The sequence below is a fragment of the Xyrauchen texanus genome, chromosome 26, assembly GCF_025860055.1.
Source record: "Xyrauchen texanus isolate HMW12.3.18 chromosome 26, RBS_HiC_50CHRs, whole genome shotgun sequence".
Taxonomy (NCBI): Eukaryota; Metazoa; Chordata; class Actinopteri; order Cypriniformes; family Catostomidae; genus Xyrauchen; species Xyrauchen texanus.
This window is the reverse complement of record NC_068301.1, coordinates 1,589,843-1,612,459: the sequence shown is the minus strand read 5'-3', so window position 1 is coordinate 1,612,459 and position 22,617 is coordinate 1,589,843. Positions and strand designations below refer to the sequence as shown.

Below are 22,617 nucleotides of genomic sequence, written 5' to 3'. Positions count from 1 at the left end.
TGTGTTGCGTCATGAACATACATGTTTAGGTCACTGTGTCAAATTAAATATAGTTTAATACTCAATCTTTAAACACATCTTGAGATCTCTTAGTTCAGATTTGTGCTCCATTGAGTGTTTTGAACACAAGAATGTAACTCATGTTTGTGTTTTTCTGCTGAAGTGTTTCTTCACTGTATAAACTGTGTGTTGCTCACACAGCTGAAGTGTCACTTACTGCCCCCTGGAGTAAACAGGTGGTACTACAAGCATTACTCAGGAATCTTCCTTATATGGTCTGTGGGCATTGCCATTAAATGCGTAAATTTTTTTAACTCGTTATTTTTTGTAAAATGTACCGCACTGAATTAACGCGTTAAATCGACAGCCCAAATTTTTTTATTTGTTTTTTTGCAAATATTTAATCAACACAGCTGCATCTAAAAGCTGGAAAATGCTGCTGTTTATGAGGAAAATGTGTCTATATATATACAGAGAGGTAGGATGAAAATCAGGTGCCTTTCAAACTGTTCTGAGACAGATCTTCTTTAAAAATAGGAGCACTCAGTGACTTTTGTTTTTGAGTCATCTTGGACATACACTGACAGCGGCTTGGAGCATCATTTAAAGTCAATCTTTTTCAGTTTCAATTGCTATTGTAGAAATGTAGTATTTACAGTCAGCCATGATTAATCAATGAGTGAAAGTGTTCAATAACAGGACGGTTACTGAGATTAAATGAGTAGTATTCGGCTGGTCATGTGATCCAAACATGGCCGCCCCCATATGTGGACCCTCTCCATGTGGAATGCTTTTGTTAAAGCTAACTTTCAGTGTTAAAATACTTTCTCCTATCCCAGCTTAATATGCAATGACAACTATAAGTAAGCCATTCATAGGTTAATTTTCATCAACATTAAACAGGGTGACTCTGTGGCACTACAAAATTCCAGTGTTTGGACCATTCCATTTCGACCTGCCCCAACAACGCTACTCAACCAGTGGGGTGAGTTGGGGGTGGGATTATCTGACAATTTGAACAACTGCAGATGATGGGTGTACCCTAAAAGATGATTTGATAACATTGTTTATTTTTGTGTTCGTTGACACTATTGGCACAAATTTGAAATACTTAAGCTTTAGGCCAAAGGCTGCAAGCTGCCTTATAGCATTCAGATGCTATATTCTATGAAATATGAAAAAAAGGAAAATATTTATATAAATCAATGGCTGAAGGATACCAAAGGGAGCTGTCTTGTTGCCTCGCTGCCCTATCAGTCAATGACTCAACAGACAACATTTGTGTATGAAGGGACCTCCAGAAACTGGTTTCGGACAGGCTACTGAGGCAGCATAACGTCACATAGTTGCTAGGATTATCAGCATCTGGTGTCCACTAAAGGTAATGCGTCCGTTTCACTATGGTTCGATTGGACTGAATGGTCTAATACAGTAATCTAGAACACAATCAGGAGAGTTTTGGTAATAACCATGTGAATATCTGATAACTACAATCCTACTTTCTCACTAGAAATGGATCAAAAGTTGGGAAAAGTGAATAAAAACATACATTTATACACAAACTAGCTATCAGCTGCATCTTCGGCTCAACCGCTGTGGATCTGCGCGCACAGGATTGTGGGATTTCTAAGGCAGTGAAAGATACATCTATGCTGCCTTCAAAAATCGATGAGAAGAAGGTATCGCTGTAGACAGGATGTGACATGAACATTGGATTTGGACATGCTTTGCTCCCTTCCTTCCGTATACAGCGCTCCGGATGCTGCATTTTCTGGTTTTACGACACAGCCTATGTCTACGCCACACAGATGGCTTTCGCTGTTGTGCAATGTCTCCGTGTGAACATCACCGCCTCCCGCTGAACGCTTTTACATGCACTCCTCCCATGAACATTGATGGGGAGAATAGGGTAATGCTGAGAATGAGGCCCTCCATGGGAGTTGGGCCCACCCCTACAGCCATGGGCCCACGGGGATTAAACCCCGCTATGCCTGTGCGTTAATACGGTGCTGTTCATGTTATAACAGAGCGTTATTAAAGTATTATCATGAAAATTTAGATTATCTGGTTTTATATTTGGGTTCCTTGAGTTAGTGGATGGGGCTGAAAAACCTTGATCTAAAGGAAAGTCATATGAGGGTGTTTTCTACTTTTAGTTTAGCTTATAAAGGTGACTCAAAAAATATTGATTATTCATTATTAATTGTTTTCATTACTGGCAATATGGAGCCCATTTTTTGTGGTAACCCTGCTGAAAAGAAAATAATCTAATGTGTCCTACTACAAATATCATTAAAACCATCATTAAATGTTTTAGGCCACATCCCATTAGGATTGAATGGTTTGTATGTGCATTTGTCCCTAATATAGTGTCACTATAAATAACACATCACCAATAGAAGCCAACACATTAGTTTCTAATAAACCCACTACATAAAAAATATACTATTTAACTATTAGAATTCCAGTTTATATTGAAATAAATATCCAATAATTGTTTTAAATACCCAAAAAGAGTGTGGGGGTGTCATTTTTAAAACATTATTTTCAAAACTGATATGCCACCCTCTTGTAATACAAATGTCGGAGAAGCTTCTCTAGCAGAACTGGACCAAAAGCAACGCGAGTGACGTCATATAAGGAGACATCAGTTCAGGTGGCACCAGCCAATCAGCGTGCGGGACGGCGGACGCGGAGCATGGAGTTACTTGATGGACACACCCAGCTGACCAATGAGCAGCGTTGTCACATCAGGTGGGGGCGGAACACGCGGCAGTGGACGAACGGAGAAGAGGCGCCGCTATAAAACTATATTAGTGAGATGCTCGCTGGTCCTCAGTGCTCATGGACATTAATCAGCCTGTCTTCTAGAGCAGTTTGATGAACAGTAAATGGCGATATTCTAACTCTTTTCACACATTGAATTGTACTGTGTGGTGTAAACATGACGCTGTTCGAGCTGAGCAGTCAGATGATCGAGCACACAGTGCAGAAGATGAGTTTGACGTCAGTAGTTCTCATCACATCTGTGTTCACTCTCACTGTGGGATATGTGAGTAAACTGATGTTCAAACAGCACACAACAGACTCGGAGAAAGTGAGTACACATTATTAATGACTATGAATCACGTGTGTTTGATTAACTGGACAGCATGCACGAGCTGTCATTATTGTGTTTTAATATTGGGGAAAGTTCATTAAGACAATTATCTGTTCTTTTTCAAAAAGCTTTATCAAGACTATTATAGGATAACAATAATTAAATAGAATAAGTAAACAGGTTCTGTCTATTTAAAAACGCATTTATCTGTCTGTCTATCTACCTATCTGTCTTTCTACCTATTTGTCTGTCTTTCTTTCTATCTGTCTATCGATCTATCTACCTATTTGTCTGTCTTTCTATCTACCTATTTGTCTATTTACCTATCTGTCTGTCTATCTACCTATCTGTCTATTTACCTATTTGTCTGTCTGTCTTTCTACCTATCTATCCATTTACCTATCTGTCTGTCTTTCTATTTACCTATTTGTCTGTCTTTCTATCTGTCTATTTGTCTGTCTGTCTTTCTACCTATCTATCCATTTACCTATTTGTCTGTCTGTCTTTCTACCTATCTATCTACCTATTTGTCTGTCTTTCTATCTGTCTATCTACTTTTCTATCTGTCTATCTACATATCTGTCTGTCTATATATTTATCTACAGTATCTGTCTATCTGTCCACATATTCACCCGTCCTTTCAGTCTGTCCATCTTTCTGACCATCAATCTCCAGTTTCTGTCTGTCTATTCACTTGTCCTTTTAAAATGTTGATTTCTGTTTTCCCTCAGAAATATCCTCCCCAAATCCCGTCCAGCATTCCGTTCCTGGGTCACGCTGTGGCTTTCGGCAAGAGTCCCATAGAGTTTCTGGAGTGGGCGTACGAGAAGGTTAGTTTCAGCCGAATCATCTGCATTAAACCTTCAGAGGTTCAAATATCAGTCGAGTAAATTGAGTTCATGTACACGACTTGTTGTCCTGCAGTACGGTCCTGTGGTCAGCTTCACGATGGTCGGGAAAACCTTCACGTATCTCCTGGGAAGTGATGCAGCTGCGCTCATGTTCAACAGCAAGAATGAAGATCTGAATGCAGAGGACGTTTACGCACGACTCACCACACCTGTGTTTGGCAAGGGTGTTGCATACGACGTGCCCAATCCTGTAAGATCATGTGACTGACTACCTAGACAAGCATTATATACCTGCGAATCAATAACATGTTCAGAGTCTGAAATGCTGTCTCGGCACAGAGCTTACTAGAGTTTTACTGATTTCACAATATATATATATATATATATAAAAAAAATCTATCCCCTTTTTTCCCAATTTGGAACACCCAATTCCCACTACTTAGTAGGTCCTCGTGGTGGCGCGGTTACTCAATCCGGGTGGTGGAGGACGAGTCTCAGTTGCCTCCGCTTCTGAGACCGTCAATCCGCGCATCTGATCACGTGACTCGTTGTGCGTGACACCGCGGAGACTCACAGCATGTGGAGACTCATGCTACTCTCCACGATCCACACACAACTCACCACATGCCCCATTGAGAGAACCACTAATCACCACCACGAGGAGGTTACCCCATGTGACTCTACCCTCCCTAGCAACCGGGTCAATCTGGTTGCTAAGGAGACCTGACTAGTCACTCAGCACGCCCTAAATTCAAACTCACGACTCCAGGTGTGATAGTCAGCGCCAATACTCGCTGAGATACCCAGACCCTCCTGATTTGACAATATTAACACTATAAACGAAGATGTTTTAGGCGTTATATGGTGTTTATTTGTGTAGTTCAAACTTCAATGACTTTAACCACAACCAATGGATATATTTCCGTTTTGTCCTTCATTCAGTGTTGAAGTGATTTGTTTGTGCACTCAGTTATTTCTGGAGCAGAAGAAAATGTTGAAGACAGGACTGAATATTGCACATTTCAAGCAGCATGTTGAGATAATCGAAAAGGAAACCAAAGATTACTTCAAGCGATGGGGAGACAATGGAGAGAGAAGTAAGGAGACATCCATCACACATTCACAATATTTCAGATGTATTTCTATGTATTTTATTAAGGCAACTGTCAACTATTTTCAAGTACTCAAACGGAGAAATGGTGTAAAAGCACCACGATCACAGTGTTACATGGATCAACCTTCCAATAGCTTATAATTAAGCACTTACATGCACAATAGAGCCTGTTTACATGCACACCGATCATTGAAATCATCAAGTTATTCCCTGATGGTGATGTTAAAACGTAAACCGTCATGTGCATAACACTTGCATACAATGGATAGCCTGTAAGAATGCCGGTAAAGGGGTTTACATGCAACCCAAAAATGGGGTAATATGCAAAAATCTACCCAAAAGAGGTTTTTGACCTCACGTTGTTGGGTTAAACATAATCGGTGTAAGAATGTGCTCATTGTCTCTGCATATTAAGCTGGTATATGAGCAAGTATTTTGACATCCAAAGAAATCATTACAAGTTTACAAGCTTCATAAAGAACAGAACAGCTGCACCCAACTCATCTGTCTTCCTCTTTAGATCTGTTTGAGGCTTTATCTGAGCTGATCATCCTGACGGCGAGCCGCTGTCTGCACGGTCGTGAGATCCGCGGCATGTTGAACGAGCGAGTCGCGCAGCTCTACGCCGATCTTGACGGAGGATTTACTCACGAAGCGTGGCTGCTGCCCGGGTGGCTGCCGCTACCCAGCTTCAGGTGCGACAATGAAAAATGACAGTCACACCAAATCAATATGTGGCAGTTTCATATTAGCTTGTGTTTAACTGTGCTTTCAGACGGAGGGATCGAGCACATTTGGAAATCAAGAAAATATTTTATGCAGTGATCAAGAAACGGAGAGAAGCCGTAGAGAAAGATGACGACATGCTGCAGACGCTCATAGATGCCACATACAAGTACAGCACTTTAATATACAACTCATATGAACATTCAGAGTCCATTCATTCAAACCAACTAGACGCATGTAACTCAGATGTCACGTTTTTAATTTATTACCTCGGGTTTGGGATTGCACAAACTCTATTCTCAGAACTTCGGGTTTAGTCCTAAAATTTGACAGCTCAGATCACCGTCTCTTTAACAGACCGACTTCGACCTAATAAAGCTCAATCGACAGCATTTGTGGCAATATATATTTATATTTTTCAGTGATTTTCTCCCCAATTTGGAATTCCCAATGCGCTCCAAGTCCTCGTGGTGGTGTAGTGATTCGCCTCAATCCGGGTGGCAGAGGACGAATCTCAGTGGCCTCCGCGTCTGAGACCGTCAATCCACGCTTATTATCACATTGCTTTTTGAGTGCGTTGCCACGGAGACGTAACGCATGTGGAGGCTACACGCTGTTCTCCGCGGCATCCACGCACAACTCGCCACACCGAGAGCGAGAACCACATTATAGTGACCACGAGGAGGTTACCCCATGTGACTCTATCCTCCCTAGCAACCGGGTCAATTTGGTTGCTAAGGAGACCTGGCTGGAGTCACTCAGCACGCCCTGGATTCAAACTCACGACTCCAGGTGTGATAGTCAGCGTCAATACTCGCCGAGATACACTGACCTCCTGTGATGATATTAACACAGAAAACATTTTTGACTCATTTATTTAACCCTTATATTGTGTTCCGGTTAATTTGAACCGGATGAAATTTGTTTTCTTACGATTTAGTATTTTAGTTTTATGTGTGTTGAGCGCGCTTTCATGCATCGTCTTTCCATGTGCACTCTTTAAGGAATATGATGTTCTCATCATATTATGTTGCGTTTGGGCTCGTTTGAATCGGGATATTCTGCTGTAAGTTACGAGATGTCATTGTCTGTTACATGTGTGTTTCAGGAAGTAATAAGGAAAAACGTGACAAAACGACACTCCTGTTTATTATATTTATGTGTGTTTGTGGGAATTTCATACACTAAAACTCACCTCAGTTTGACCTCTGAGTGAAACTAATTCACTTATTGCATTTGACTAATTCAGACATTTCCAGCAATATATAACACATGATTATCTCATCTTTTTATGGTTTTACCAACTGTGATAACAAATTTGCAAATGATGAGAATGAAACATTTACATTTATGCATTTGGCAGATGCTTTTATCCAAAAAGCAACCTGGAGTGGGGTTGTGGGGATCGAACCAGCAACCTTCTGATTACCAGTTCTGTGCTTTAGCCACCTATTCTGAGCTTTAAAATGACACAAACTTTGTTTAGATCAAGTGGTTAATTTGTGTATTTATTATATATTTTTTGTTTTCCGAAGTGAGTGTGCCCCCCCGGCCCAGAATGAGTTCAGTGAATCCTTTTATCAATAAAAATATATTTTTTAATATGTTCAAAAAAGTCATAATTACTAAAAAAGAAGTTGATAAAATATCTAATGCAATATGTTGTGATAATATATGCAATATGAGAGATTTATAAACAATCTTTATGGGCCGGTCATTTTTGACCGGGAACACAAAATGTTAAAAACAATCAAAAATGGCAGCAACAGTGAGGCCTTGTAGAATGGAAGTGAATGGGGCAAATACGTTAAAATACTCGGTTTCAAACATATAGCCACAAGACATAAACATTATACATGATTTTATTGTGATAAAAACACACACAAGTTTTAAAGCAATGTGTTATCTTTGTAAAATTGTGTACAACTTTACACTGATAAGGTTAGTAAGCACTTTTATCACAAACACAAAGTTACCTACTGTACTGTAGATTTACTTTAGTAAAGCGAAGCATGCATACCAAGAACACACTGTCCTCTAATGGTGGTCCTGTGAACTGAAAGAACATGATTCAATATTAAGATCCCATAATATTTATTCAGTTTTCAAAGCTAAATGTTCATCATTTACTCACCTTAGATGATATTTGGCGATCTGCCAGCTTCAGTCACCATTTACTTATATTGCATCTGTTTTGCCATACAAAGAAAGTGAATGGTGACTGAAGTACTCACAATGAAATCTCTTGTTTGCTGTAGAGATGGACGTCCTCTTAACGATGACGAAATAGCAGGGATGTTGATTGGTCTGCTGTTGGCAGGACAGCACACCTCGTCCACCACCAGCGCATGGATGGGCTTCTTCCTCGCACGGGACAGAACGTTACAGGAACGTTGCTACAGTGAACAGAAAACCATCTTTGGAGAAGATCTTCCACCGATCAACTATGACCAGGTGATACAACAAAATGATCATTAAGCTGTCATGATATGCATCAATCAGACACTACAGGACTGTGTCTTTGTGTTTTGCTGCAGCTGAAAGACTTGAGTTTGTTAGATCGTTGTCTAAAGGAGACGCTCAGACTGCGACCCCCCATAATGACCATGATGAGGATGGCAAAGACCCCACAGGTGCACATCAACACTACTAACAATATATATTTGCATATAACACACAGATTGAATGTCACATTTATTTAGAGGATGTTTCTCTGTCTGTCATCAGCTCGTGACTCGAGTCTTGAATCCGCTTAACATGTTTGTTCATTTTAGCACGATTCATTTAGTGAACCGTTTTAAAATCACAATTTACGCCAGTAGGTGGCAGTAATGAAGCACAGTTCACCACCCAAATTAGTCCAATTATACTTTATTTAAATTTGCGTATCTACAAATCTACTTCGAGAGCGTTTAAGCATCGTAAGTATTTTCCCCAAAAATGACATCATTTTGTGAACTGACTATACAAAAAGACAACATTAGCCTAAAAATTATATCTTTCAATGACGTCCCATCATTGTAATGTCATCAGTCACTTTTACTCATTATTCATCCCGCCACTTTCTCTCCTTGAGGGAGATTACAGAAGTAAATGAAAGCGGTCTCGCGGCTTAACCCGTGCAGCGAGAGCACAATGAGCGATCACACATTTGTGTGCGATTACAAAGTCACAGATTTTTAGGGGGTGGAACCCCTTCTAAATAGGGTCTAGCAACGCCATGTTTACCCTGGTCTCTGGAATACTCTATTCTGATTGGTCAATCGGACCTCCCAGTGGTCTGATATTTCTGAGTAACAACCGCACATCCGGTATTAATATCAGTGCAGTGATTCAGATATTACGAGTCCTTTTTCCTCTACAAGATGATATGAACTTATAAATATTCCATGTCCATTTATTTATTTGACCGGTAGTTGCGTGTCGGGATAATGAGCAGTTCGAAGGTAATTAATAGCCGAGTAATGAGCGGGATAATCTACAGTCAGCCGGTCATTATCGCAAAATAACCCCCCGTCCTGTCCATCCTGTCTGGGATTATTTTGTGGATGTGTTATTGTACAATCAGCTCTTAAAATGTACAACAAACTAGTTACTTGTGTTGCTGAAAATTAGTTTATTGTCTTATATTGTTTTCGCCAAAGTTTTACAAAAGCTGTATACCCTTCGATTTAATTTAGCATTGTGCTAAATAGCAACCCTGACCCATTGTAAACTGGGTCTTCATATATACGTCAAGTGTCACTTAAAACTGGTATATTAATGTTATTCATCAATGTAATTCAGCAGAGGTAAATTACACCCAAATATCAGGTAGCTAAAACGTCCTGTAACTAAATCAATGTTTCCACATCTTCAACAGAAAGTCGGTGAATTCACCATCCCACCGGACATCAAGTGTGTGTGTCGCCAACAGTGAACCAAAGGCTTCAGGACACGTGGTCAGAGCGGCTGCAATTTAACCCGGACCGCTACTTAAATGACAACCCCGCGGCCGGAGAAAAGTTTGCTTATATTCCATTCGGCGCGGGTGAGATTTCGGTTACAGTAAAGGGTTGTTTATGGGGCAGATCAGCCTGAGTTGAAGCGGATAACATTTCTTTCTAGTTCCTGGTGTTTTGGACTGAATGTTTAGAATAAATGTGCAACACCATTTCCATTTTATCAACAGTGACTTATGTGATAATACAACAATGCAAAGTCCCATAATGACTCAGAAAAGCAAGGGATGCTTTGCTAATGATTGAAAAGAGAGTGGTTTAATAGTTAGTCAATGTTTAATAAAGATTGGCCTATTAGAGGGATGCCGGAGGTTCTGGTTTCACACTTTGATTTTCACTGCTTATGCATTTTTATAGGTCGTCATCGTTGCATCGGGGAAAATTTCGCCTATGTGCAGATTAAAACGATCTGGTCGACTCTGCTGAGGCTGTTTGACTTTGAGCTGGTGGACGGACACTTTCCTGCTGTGAACTACACAACCATGATACACACGCCGCACAATCCCATCATCAAATACACACGGAGAAACACACAACAACAGACCAGCACTAAACAATAGTGAAGAAACTACTGTTGAGAGAACTCAAAATTACATTTATGCTTTTGTTGTCCTTCTTAATACAAACACTTTGTAATCCAGTGCAAGTGAAAACAAAAAAATAAACCTTTAAGCTCAAATGGGCCCGGGAGAAAAATAATAATTGTCCAAATATTAATAACTACAGTCTTGACATGTTTACAAGCTCTAATTTCCAATGCATGAACATTATGACCAAAACTGATCAAGTGCTTTAAAATCTGCAGATAAATCAGAAGTTTTCCATTTTGATCATTTATAAAACAAAATTGTACTGTTTATATTATTACAATCAGTAACAACATCAAACTCATCAAATATTCATGTGTCATATGTTGTTGGAAAGCTCTTAAATAGTAAAATACAACCAGACTATTTGTTTTACTCACAATAATAAGTATGTCTTTGACAATTATGTTTCATGTGAACAGGTGTTGCTTATAGGTCACGCTTTCCCTTACAAATTCACGGAAAATAAACAGAATATAAAATATTGCATATCATTATTTAGAGGAGGTGATTATCTTTCAATCGAGTCCACACACAAGATAATCAGATGTATAGATCATTAGATAATCCACATGAAGCACAATGTGCACACAGCATCTTGAAAACACCTGGATCAGATGACTTCAGTAATAATGTAGCATCAAGGAATGCAAAACACATTTTTGGGTTGGGATTGGTGCAAAAATCATCCATACTTGGGCAGAGAGTCATGTGATCAATCACAGTAATTACATATGGCCACCAGGGGATGGGGCTAAGTACACGACACAGACTCAATGATGACTCAAATGGCACAGAATGAAACTCATTCTGTGAAATCTCATGACTGAAATCATGCCAGGGCACCTGGGGTTAGGAGGTTTTACATTTCTGTTTGGCTTGTACATCTACCATCAGTCCTCTTCTTACTATATCTTTGTATTTCAACAGTGGCTTTGGGATGTCAGAGTTAATGTACCACATCAAATGTAATTTTAACTGCCATGGAATAAAAGCTTTGAGCAGCTGGATGATTGCACGGCTGTGAAACACAATGAAAATCATTATAAGATACTCACACACACACATACACTCACACAGTATATGTGAACTCAGTGGGATAAAAGTATGTTCAATAACATAAATAACATTATACCCAATGACTTTAAATGAACTGTTCTCACATGCCACTAATTTGTTATACAATGCAAAGACATTCAGACTTAAAAGTGCTGTCAGCAATTTTAGCAGTTCTAGAACTTCCACAAGCTGGAGGTTTGGATTAGCCACGCCCCCTCTTTCCAAAACCTCAATACGTAATAGAGCGCAACAGAGCCCATGCACTTGCCGTGATGGTTTCATAAGTATTTTCCCCATTGACTTGTCAAAAAATCCTTTATAAAAGAGTTATAACTCATAAACCAACCAGTTCCAAGGTGATTCACAACATTACAAACTTTAAATTTGACGCAAAGAAGTATTTTAAAATATAAAGACAAAAGGTATAAGAGGACACGAACTACAATCCCATGAAGCATTGCGAATGACACAATTTAATTAAAAGCAATGGAAATATACACTCGCCTAAAGGATTATTAGGAACACCATACTAATACTGTGTTTGACCCCCTTTCGCCTTCAGAACTGCCTTAATTCTACGTGGCATTGATTCAACAAGGTGCTGAAAGCATTCTTTAGAAATGTTGGCCCATATTGATAGGATAGCATCTTGCAGTTGATGGAGATTTGTGGGATGCACATCCAGGGCACGAAGCTCCCGTTCCACCACATCCCAAAGATGCTCTATTGGGTTGAGATCTGGTGACTGTGGGGGCCATTTTAGTACAGTGAACTCATTGTCATGTTCAAGAAACCAATTTGAAATGATTCGAGCTTTGTGACATGGTGCATTATCCTGCTGGAAGTAGCCATCAGAGGATGGGTACATGGTGGCCATAAAGGGATGGACATGGTCAGAAACAATGCTCAGGTAGGCCGTGGCATTGAAACGATGCCCAATTGGCACTAAGGGGCCTAAAGTGTGCCAAGAAAACATCCCCCACACCATTACACCACCACCACCAGCCTGCACAGTGGTAACAAGGCATGATGGATCCATGTTCTCATTCTGTTTACGCCAAATTCTGACTCTACCATCTGAATGTCTCAACAGAAATCGAGACTCATCAGACCAGGCAACATTTTTCCAGTCTTCAACTGTCCAATTATGGTGAGCTCTTGCAAATTGTAGCCTCTTTTTCCTATTTGTAGTGGAGATGAGTGGTACCCGGTGGGGTCTTCTGCTGTTGTAGCCCATCCGCCTCAAGGTTGTGCGTGTTGTGGCTTCACAAATGCTTTGCTGCATACCTCGGTTGTAACGAGTGGTTATTTCAGGCAAAGTTGCTCTTCTATCAGTTTGAATCAGTCGGCCCATTCTCCTCTGACCTCTAGCATCAACAAGGCATTTTCGCCCACAGGACTGCCGCATACTGGATGTTTTCACACCATTCTTTGTAAACCCTAGAAATGGTTGTGCGTGAAAATCCCAGTAACTGAGCAGATTGTGAAATACTCAGACCGGCCCGTCTGGCACCAACAACCATGCCACGCTCAAAATTGCTTAAATCACCTTTCTTTCCCATTCTGACATTCAGTTTGGAGTTCAGGAGATTGTCTTGACCAGGACCACACCCCTAAATGCATTGAAGCAACTGCCATGTGATTGGTTGATTAGATAATTGCATTCATGAGAAACTGAACAGGTGTTCCTAATAATCCTTTAGGTGAGTGTATAAAACGATTGATTTTAGGTTGTTGGTTATAAATATAGAAACAATATATTTTACGTTTATTGCAAAATATTCAGAAATATACGAGTAGTTTGAGGATGAAGGAAGTCAAAGGTGTGTCATGGGATTGTGCGGTCTCTTCTGGGCTTTGTTGGCTTCAGTTCTCTGATTGTTGGATCTTCACGGGTAGTTTAGTTGATCTCCAGGAATAAAGTGATTTTTAAACAATGACCACATACGTGGACTATATGCTCAGTTTCAGTTCATTGAGAATCAATGGGTTCATCCAAAAACTGGGATATTTTTTCTTTTATAATTTATAATGTATCATTTAGTTTTACATGGTTGCAGTGATTGAATGATTCTGGCCAACACTTTAAATCAGAATTCATTATGCTAATGTTTGATGTAATGTCTGTAATGTCTCACAATTTAATACAAACACTAGACTTTTTACAGCTTGCTAATATTTAAAATTTCACAACTTAGTCCCGCTGTCCACATAAGTAAACATCAGTTTACAGGAAAACTATTTGGCCTAAAAAAATGTATATTTATATATATATATTTGCATGTTTCTTTGGGGTTTGTAGATGCAAATGAAAAAGAATGGAAAAGGCACACAGCGGTCATGCTTGGGTATCATGAGGTTTAAGGTTTATAAGTTGTTGTTAAAAATTTATTTTAACTTCCGGCAGCAGACTGTTGAGCTCAATTTAGCCTCAATAATAAACCTGCAACTAAACACAATCACAACCCGCAAAATGATTGACAGGCAGAAAGCTTCAGTGACCACATCCCATGGTCACATTTGTGTTTGCCATCTATAGAGTCTAGACCGGCCACAGACACTTACAGTATTTCATTACTTTCAGGGTAGGAACACCGGATAGCACAGGGGTACTGGAGGCAACACCTGATATACTGTTCAGCCTGAAACAGAAGACACAGAAACATCACTGTAAGTCTCTCTTGTCCAGAGCGGCTGTGGTGGGTTAAAACAATATGAACAAGATTCAGTGAATTTATATCAGCCCACAACAAGAACACACTTATTCATTTTATATAAATATAAAAGCTTTTATATTTATTTTAATTGAAAACTTTATATATAATTCAAAACTATTAAAATAAATATATTGATATTGAAACTATTAGGGACTATAAAGATGAATATTCTCCCTAAGTTTATTTTTCTTCATCAAAATCTCCCAGTTAGTATCAAAAGTGTTTTTAGACAATGAAATAAACTTTGTACATATATAAAACAGGAAACCTCAAATTATTCGTATAATTCTTCAGAAAAGGATTGGAGGACTAGAATTTATAAATGTAATTAATTATTATAAAGTTTCCCAAATTCAGCCTCTATTGAAGAATCTAAGTGACATTTAGGAAGAAAATGGATGAAATGGGGAAATCTCTATAATCCTGCACAAAGCAACACATTTATATTAATAGATTATATTTGTATTAATACTTTTAGAAGTTGGTTAGAATAAAAATAAAAATAGTAAAATGAAGAAAAAGTGATTTCATGAGATAATAAACTGAAGATATGATGAAGACTGTTCACTGATAAACTAATTAAATCTTTTCAATCGAGCACAAAATATGAACCACAAAAAATTCACAATTAATTATTTACAGACGTTAAAGAAATAAAACTGAACTAAATATATTTGGGTTGATCAGAATATCGGCTTTGAAACAGATTAAACCAGAACCACAACAATCTCAAAGATGGAGAGAAATTATTTCAGAAATAATATATTAACAATAATAATAATAATAAGCTTTAAAAAAAGCTAGTAATCTGGAATGAAAGAAAGATTTTATTGCTTAATATAGTATGTTTATATATTCAAATATATTTTTTGCTATGGTTAAAGAGAGTAAATGAAAAGCAATAAATAAAATACAACTTTATCTGCTGAAAATCTACATTTAGATTCTCAAATAACTTATTTATCATGAAGAGTCGATTTTGTGTATTTCTCAGACTTGTGAAGTGCGCTTTAAGAGACAAGGGGGAGGGACTTGATTGCGTCAGAGATGTCATTTCACTCACAGCTGATTGGTTTATTTTACTCACAGCTGATTGGTTCAGCTTCTGTTAGCGATCTGTAATCCAAAGGAAAGCTGCTACACAGCAGGTCAGTCGTGTAGTTTTGGCCACCGAAACCGGCTTCATGGTTCAGTCCTCCACTTTTTTACGTTTAGTTAAATTATGCAATTAATCTGTTAATAAATCAGCATAAATTAATGTTGTGTAATACACAATATTGTCCTCTGGGGGAACTTAAAACTATTGCTGTTAACTCTTGTTTATGCTTCTAAATGTAAATCTGAAGTGTAAACAATGTTTTCAAACAGCCTAAAGAATCCGCCCCTCATCTGCTGCTGGTCAAACAGATAGTCCCGCCCCCAACTCATACCATTGGTCGAGAAAAAGGGGTCGCACGCCGGACGCGTCTGGATGACGTTATAAAATGCTAATCACTAGTTTTCTATGAATGTACACACACCACTACTCGAATATTTCCATTAAATTCATCCAAGATGTATTTACTTTATTTATTTGTTCATTCTTGAGAAGTGAAGAATCTTGGTAACGACGCGCCCCGTGTCTGATACCTGTGACGTGTCCGATACCTGTGACGTGTCCTAACCGCGACGCAACGCTTCTCCGGTATGCGACCGTCATTATGTTGCTGGTGTCTAAATGGGTCGCTCAAATAACAAAACAAAGACAGTTTACAAGAAAATTAACCTATGAATCGCTTACTTACATTTGACTGAATATTAAACTGGGATAGAAGAAAGTATTATAACACCAGCTTTAAACAGACATAAAATATGCAAGCATATATCAGATGTTTCTTCTACAGATTAAAAACATTATCAGTATATCAATCCTTAACTCAATTTATTTTAATATTCGTGGCAATACAGACCATCAATGTACAATGCACCCGCAATCATTGATTCTGTCCAGCAGATGGGGATGTTAACACATCTGCAACCGTGCACGCGCTTCTCAGCGCGTCAGAATTCCGCGTGACGCACTTATATCTCGCGTCCTCGTGAATAGTAATACAGATTTATTTCCCAGTTAATACCAACATTCCCAGTGAATCAGTCAGAGGGACATCATGGCGAAAAACATCATGCTGTTTTGGGGCTCCGGTTCCCCGCCGTGCTGGAGGCTGATGATCGCGCTGGAGGAGAAAAACCTGCAGGGATACAACAACAAACTCCTGTCGTTTGATAAACAAGAACACAAAACTAAAGAAGTGACGGATCTCAATCCCCGAGCACAGGTCCATTACACACTTACTAACGCATTAAAGATGTCCATATGTTTATTGTGTTCGTCTAATGTATTCAGCAAACCTTTAAAAACTTTAAACAAGTTTAGTTTCATTTTGCACTTTATTTCTGCAGCTTCCAACATTCAAGCATGGAAACATCATCGTGAACGAGTCTTTCGCTGCATGCTTGTATCTGGAGGTCAGAGGTCAACTTGTAATACAAATCTAATTTTAATGCATTTCTGTTTAACTTCATGATTTTTTCAAATGTTAATTGACAAGTAATGTGTTAATTACAAAAATAAATGTAATTAAAAACGTAAAGCTATATGCCAATTAAGTAATATTTGTGTTAATGTTGGTTATATTTGGGTTGTAAAAGCGTTTCTGCTCTTTTGGTAACTACAGAAAAACTTCACAACACAATTTCAATGCGGGTTTTTCCTGTTTCCTGTATATAAAAAGTGATTTATTTGAAATGAAATAGTTTGGACACAATATTGACACTATTGTTATTTGTGTGTGAAGAGTGAGTTTAAATCTCAAGGCACCCGTCTGATCCCAGATAACCCGACTGAACAAGCTCTCATTTATCAGCGCATGTTTGAGACCAACAACCTGCAAGAGAAAATGTGTAAGTGTCCTAAAACAGCCTCTTTAATCACTAACACACATTACACAAGGATACATGCATCTATAGGATGTCTCTGCATTGGCATAACTCCAGCGTCCTGTGTGCAGATGATGTGGCATTTTATGAGATGTTTGTACCGGAGGAAGAAAGACACGAATCCGCCGTGAAGAGAAAGAAAGAGAGTTTAATTGCAGAGCTGAAACTGTGGGAGAGCTACTTGGAGAAGGTTTTTGTTATTATAAGCTCATTTTACATGTTATATTCCTGCTCGTTAAGTAGATTAGATGCTGTTTCTTCATTTACATTATAAGGCAAAGCACTAAAGGTGCATTTTATTCGTTTTATTTCCCCTTTTCTCCCAATTTGGCATGCCCAGTTACCAATGTGCTTTTAAGTCCTCGTGGTGGTGTAGTGACTCAATCAGTTGCCTCCGCGTCTGAGACGTCAATCTGCGCATCTTATCACATGACTTGTTGAGCGCGTTAACACGGAGACGTATTGCGTGTGGAGGCTTCAATCTATTCTCCGCAGCATCCACGCACAACTCACCACACGCCCACCGAGAGCGAACCACATTATAGCGACCCCATGTGACTACCCTCCCTAGCAACAGGGCCAATTTGGTTGCTAAGGAGACCTGGCTGGAGTCACTCAGTACACCCTGGGATTTGAACTAGTGAACACCAGGGGTGGTAGCCAGCGTCTTTTACCGCCGAGATGCCCAGACCACCAGCACTAAAGGTGCATTAAGTAATTTGCTGAAATGGATCACGTGTAATCAAGCGCAAGGTTGGCATAAGAGCAAATACATGTTTCAGTCGTCACTATTACAGCTGCACGATTATGCCGAAAAATCATAATGGCTGATTATTTCCTCTGATGTTATTGCGATTATTCATTTAAATTAATAAAATTTATATAAAATACTTTGTGTGGGGCAGTTGCATGCCATATTCTTGATTTAGACACATTCAGAACGGTGTTCCTGAATCGCTCTAATATTTTAATTGCATGAAAAGTAAAAAGTGTTTTTCATATGGTGAATAAACGGTACACAGTATAAATTAGATAACGAGCATGACTGATTTGCTTTTAGACTCAACGGAAGCACATCTAAATGAAATGCTGTAATTGATACTTTTCATGATTATATAATCGTGACAGCTGTAATTGTAATCTTGATTATTTTGTATTAATTGTGGCGCCCTCGTCCCTATCGAGCAACTGAACACAAAGTCCAATCTTTATCAAACTTGGACCACATAGTCTGCAAGACGATATGAGGAAACGGCCACATGTGATCAAGTTCTGACGCTATGGCGGCGCTATAACTACAATCAAACCTTCTGTTCAAACTATCTGTATCTCAGTATCAGCTAAATGTTTGTTTTGGTCCAATGATTGCCGTTAATATTCATTAGTCTTATGTGGATGAGATTGCGGTCACTACACAAGCATTATGTTTAATAATAAACTCATTTGTTCACCAGATGGGGAAAGGGTCGTATCTCGCTGGAAAGATCTTCACCATGGCTGATGTTGTTTGTTTCCCCGTCGTTGCGTATTTCCCACGTCTTGGGTGAGTGAAATCTCTCTGCACGGAGAACACAATCAGATAACTTTATCACTAATGTCTTGTTTTCCAGTAGAAACATTTAAACATCCTTAATACGAATATAAATATGTATCTTAAGACTATATCTTTAAGGGCAGATCTTTTTAAAACAAATCCTTCCTCGTGAGATCAAAGTACAAATCAAAGGCTGGTTGAATCATTAATATGTTTGATGATTGGCAGGTGTCCTAAAGAGAGGTGTCCCAGACTGATGGAGTACTATGACATGGTGAAGGACCGTCCCAGTATTAAAGCCAGCTGGCCACCTCACTGGCTGGAGAACCCAAAGGGACCGGACACTCTGAAGAACTTATAGAGACAACTGATTACAACCTGGAGATGTTACTAATACTGCAGGATCAAAATACACATAAACAGTTCCAGGTGCACTCTGTACATCTCCTCATTAAAAAACATTTAGTCCTAAATAAGTTTGAAACACGTATAAAATCATGAATACTTACATGAGATGAAGACTCCAGTCGTATCAGTGACCTTATACTTTCTCCTAAACCAGCTTCACATGCATAGACAACTACAAGTCATTCATTAGTTCATTTTCCTGTAAACATTGTTGTGCCATGTTTGTTTTGGGGACCGTGACATTGCCAATGGCGTGAGTCGGGGACAGGACTGTCTGTTTGATCACTTCAGTGTTTTCAGAAATCAATATTCATGTTTTTCTATTTGATGGTGTTAAAATTACAAACTTCATCTTAAGCTTTAATGCATCAGATGTGCCTGTATTATGTTTAGCGGCAAAACATTTACAGAAGTCAACAGAGATTTCTGGAGTGCACGTCTATACTAATGATATCATAAATCAATATAATCCAAAAATAAATCAAAATTCTGCGTAATCAAATGTTTCTGTCATTCTTCACATAGTTGAGCAATCTGTCCTATGTCTGTTTTCACACCGGCGCTATAAAATCTCCCGTACAGTAAAACAGATTTATTTCCCAGTTAATATCTACATAACCAGTGAATCAGTCAGAGGGGCATCACGGCGAAAGACATCGGGCTGTTTTGGGCCTCCGGTTCAGGTCACTTACAATGGAAGTCAATGGGGGCAATTTTTGGAGGATTTAAAAAGGCAGAAATGTGACGCTTATAATTTTATAAAAGCACTTACATTAATTCTTCTGTTAAAACTCTTGTTTGAGCAGTAAAGTTGTTTTACAGTTGTTTAAGGGTATCAGCGTGGCAATAAAGTTGCAAAATTGGCTTTAACTTTACACAGATGCAGATTTTATAACACTTAAATCATGTTAACACACATCGTTTACGTCTCGTTTAGGAATACCACTTTTCTCTCTTCCAATCCGATATCTGAAATCTCAGAATCGTCCGATACGATCCGATACCGGAGATGTTTTTTGCATAATCAGTTTAGAATATCTTCACATTATTGTGAGGAACTAATTGAGTTCTCTGTAATACGTAAAGAAACACAAACCTCAAACTACACATTATTTCAATATAAATGTATAGATGATGTCACACATTCAAATACACATACTTCATGACTAATACACATTGTTATTACATGTTATTAACAAATATTTACAATTACACCCAGTTTACAAGGAATGTAACCGATGATGCATTGCGATGTGACTTGCTGCAATGTTTTGAGTCAGTGTACAACAGAGCCACACACACGGACCAATCAGCTTTAAATATTATTATTTATATTTATTTATTTTTAAATAAAAGTATAACTACTTCAGATTTGATAATTAGTTAAATTATATGTAAAACATTTTTAATGATGCACCGGAATAAAAATCCTGGACTCTTTATATTTATTTGTAATATTGTCACATTAGGTCCTCCATAAGAGACTAGTTTTGAAATTGGGAACGGTCAACGGATGTAGAAAGGAAGTCCCGCCTTACAGGTAAAAGAGCCAATCACCTTTCAGAAACTGATATCGCCTGTCAATCAACTAGAGAACGCGCATGCGCATTAGCTACACAAGCCGGGAGAATTGCGTTTGTTTAGTGTTATCAGAGATAAAGAAGCACATTTTATGATTCCAGTGTCTTCAGATTTTACTGCTGAACATATTTTAACACTGAAATATGTTTTTTATCTTAATCTCGCGTCCGTTATAGATGAGATGTTTAATTGAAGCGCAAATAAATTGACTGAACGGTTTTATTACACAAACTGGATTAAATATTAGTTTGATGAGAGCATTTAATATTACACTCAAAGTTAATGCATCATAAGAGCAGATATTCAGTTCTATTGTTGACAGTTTTAGGGGGGTGCACCGTTCCTGGAGGTACTGCAATACCAGGTCGATGCGTGGAGTGGACGGAGCAAGCCCCTATTCCATCTCCCTGATCCAAAAATCAATTTAATATATGGTCCCCGGATAGGGGACGTATCAGATATTAAACTGATAAGAACAGATTTTTCTTTCGAAAAAATTTTATTGTCACTCTTTTTCTTTTTTCAACAATTTTTCTTTTCAAATATGTTTTCACACAATCTTACCATTTTCCTTTAACCAATAAAACAACACATATACACACAACTTCATAATATTTGCAAAATAAAAAGGACAATTAACAAGACAAATTTAAGACACTAGTAAAATCATAAAAAATCTTAAAAGTCCATATTTTTCAATTGTGTGTTAAAAGTAATGTTTTAAAAATAATAAATAAAAACAACTTGGTGCCAATTTAAAATGCCATCTATTGTTCAAGACCGGGATGAGTCCCTATCAAATTGGCCATCATCCCACTCTCCAGGAAAGGCACTTGGCATGCCGCTTCTGTGCTCAGAGGAGATCCCCTCTCCTCCTGCCCGCTGGCCTGCTGTTCCCGTAGCCGGTGGTGGTAAGGGTGCATCTACAGGCGGCCAAAGTACGGTGGCGGCCGGGACCTCTTCCGTGTGACCCCGGCCCCCCCGTCCGAATAACAGCGCCCGGTACCCCTGCAGCGTTGATGTTACCATTTGCTCGCTCGCGTGGAGGGGAACCGTAACGTGTTTCCCCACCAGCAGGTTTCTTGTGGTCCAGATGGCATCCTTGATTGAGTTGAAAGTGAGCCAGAGCGAGGTAAAGTTTTTTGCTGTACAGTCCTTCAAGCCCTGGCCCACACCAAGGATGGCGAGCTTGTAATCCATCTGGACCCTACCCGCTGGCAGGCACGGGAAATACAGGGGCCGGTCTTGGCCCACAGGTCCCGCGCAGCGCTGCACTCCCAGAGCAGGTGTCAGTACTGTCTCCGGGCACTACACCCCGGACGAGGGCAGACTGGATTCTTGGCCATGCCTCTGGAGTGCATCACCGCCCTGACCGGGAGGATCTCATGGGCCACCATCCACGCCATGTCCTTGTGCCTATTCTGGAGAGTTGGGTGGGCAGCATTTTTCCAAACATCTTTTGCCTCACCTAGTGTGAGGCCTGGGACTGGACTCACTGTTTCCCGGTCCTGCACAAGAGAGACAAGAGATTTGTGGTTGGTTAAAAGGGTGACATCTTGCGACTCTAAACAATTTCTTTTTAAAAACTTCTTGATAAAATCATATTCTTTTGGAAGATTAAAAGCCAATGGGGTTGTCAAATCTTTTTTTAAAATCTTTAAAGCTCTCAGGTAATACCCCATCCAAAAGCGGGCCATGGCTGCAGTCTTATTTTCTGTGGATGGGGTCACCGCGATAACCAATATGCAGGGCAGTGAAGCGGCTGGCTAAAAACAGGTGGGGGTCTGGGAGGCCTTTTCCCCCATTTTCTGGTCTTTTCTTGATGACCTCCCTTTTCAGTCTTTCCCACCTGGACCCCCACAAGAAATAAAACACTGCCCTCTCCAGGTCTAGAAGAAAACTCCTAGGGGACTAAAAACAGAGCATGTAAGTAAAAGTAAGGGTAAAATCACTGCTTTAAATA

At 39.2% G+C, this 22,617-nt stretch overlaps 2 protein-coding genes and 1 pseudogene across 2 annotated transcripts; 2 read left to right on the top strand and 1 right to left on the bottom strand.

Moving 5' to 3' along the window:
* Positions 1-2,749: 2,749 nt before the first annotated feature.
* On the top strand, positions 2,750-11,336 carry LOC127620288 (lanosterol 14-alpha demethylase). The gene is given in 11 exon segments (XM_052093475.1): positions 2,750-3,097; positions 3,832-3,930; positions 4,025-4,201; positions 4,922-5,048; positions 5,586-5,760; positions 5,841-5,960; positions 8,050-8,245; positions 8,329-8,424; positions 9,654-9,678; positions 9,681-9,821; positions 10,150-11,336. Coding segments are annotated over 11 exon segments (1,512 nt in total). The 5' UTR covers positions 2,750-2,944; the 3' UTR covers positions 10,353-11,336.
* Positions 11,337-16,163: 4,827 nt separating this feature from the next.
* LOC127620307 (glutathione S-transferase A-like) lies at positions 16,164-19,588 on the top strand. Its single transcript, XM_052093498.1, has 6 exons — positions 16,164-16,470; positions 16,595-16,660; positions 16,990-17,095; positions 17,203-17,321; positions 18,586-18,674; positions 18,894-19,588. Exons 1-6 carry the CDS (start codon positions 16,303-16,305, stop codon positions 19,024-19,026), a joined length of 681 nt encoding a protein of 226 aa, XP_051949458.1. The 5' UTR covers positions 16,164-16,302; the 3' UTR covers positions 19,027-19,588.
* Positions 19,589-20,981: 1,393 nt separating this feature from the next.
* LOC127620446 (uncharacterized) lies at positions 20,982-21,157 on the bottom strand (annotated as a pseudogene).
* Between the last annotated feature and the right edge of the window lie 1,460 nt (positions 21,158-22,617).

Bases quoted from the DNA above. Each gene is read 5' to 3' on its own strand.
- LOC127620307 (XM_052093498.1), top strand. From the start codon at position 16,303: ATGGCGAAAAACATCATGCTGTTTTGGGGCTCCGGTTCCCCGCCGTGC. The intron at 16,471-16,594 runs GTCCATTACACA...TTATTTCTGCAG, and splicing joins ATCTCAATCCCCGAGCACAG to CTTCCAACATTCAAGCATGG. The intron at 17,096-17,202 runs GTAAGTGTCCTA...TCCTGTGTGCAG, and splicing joins CAACCTGCAAGAGAAAATGT to ATGATGTGGCATTTTATGAG.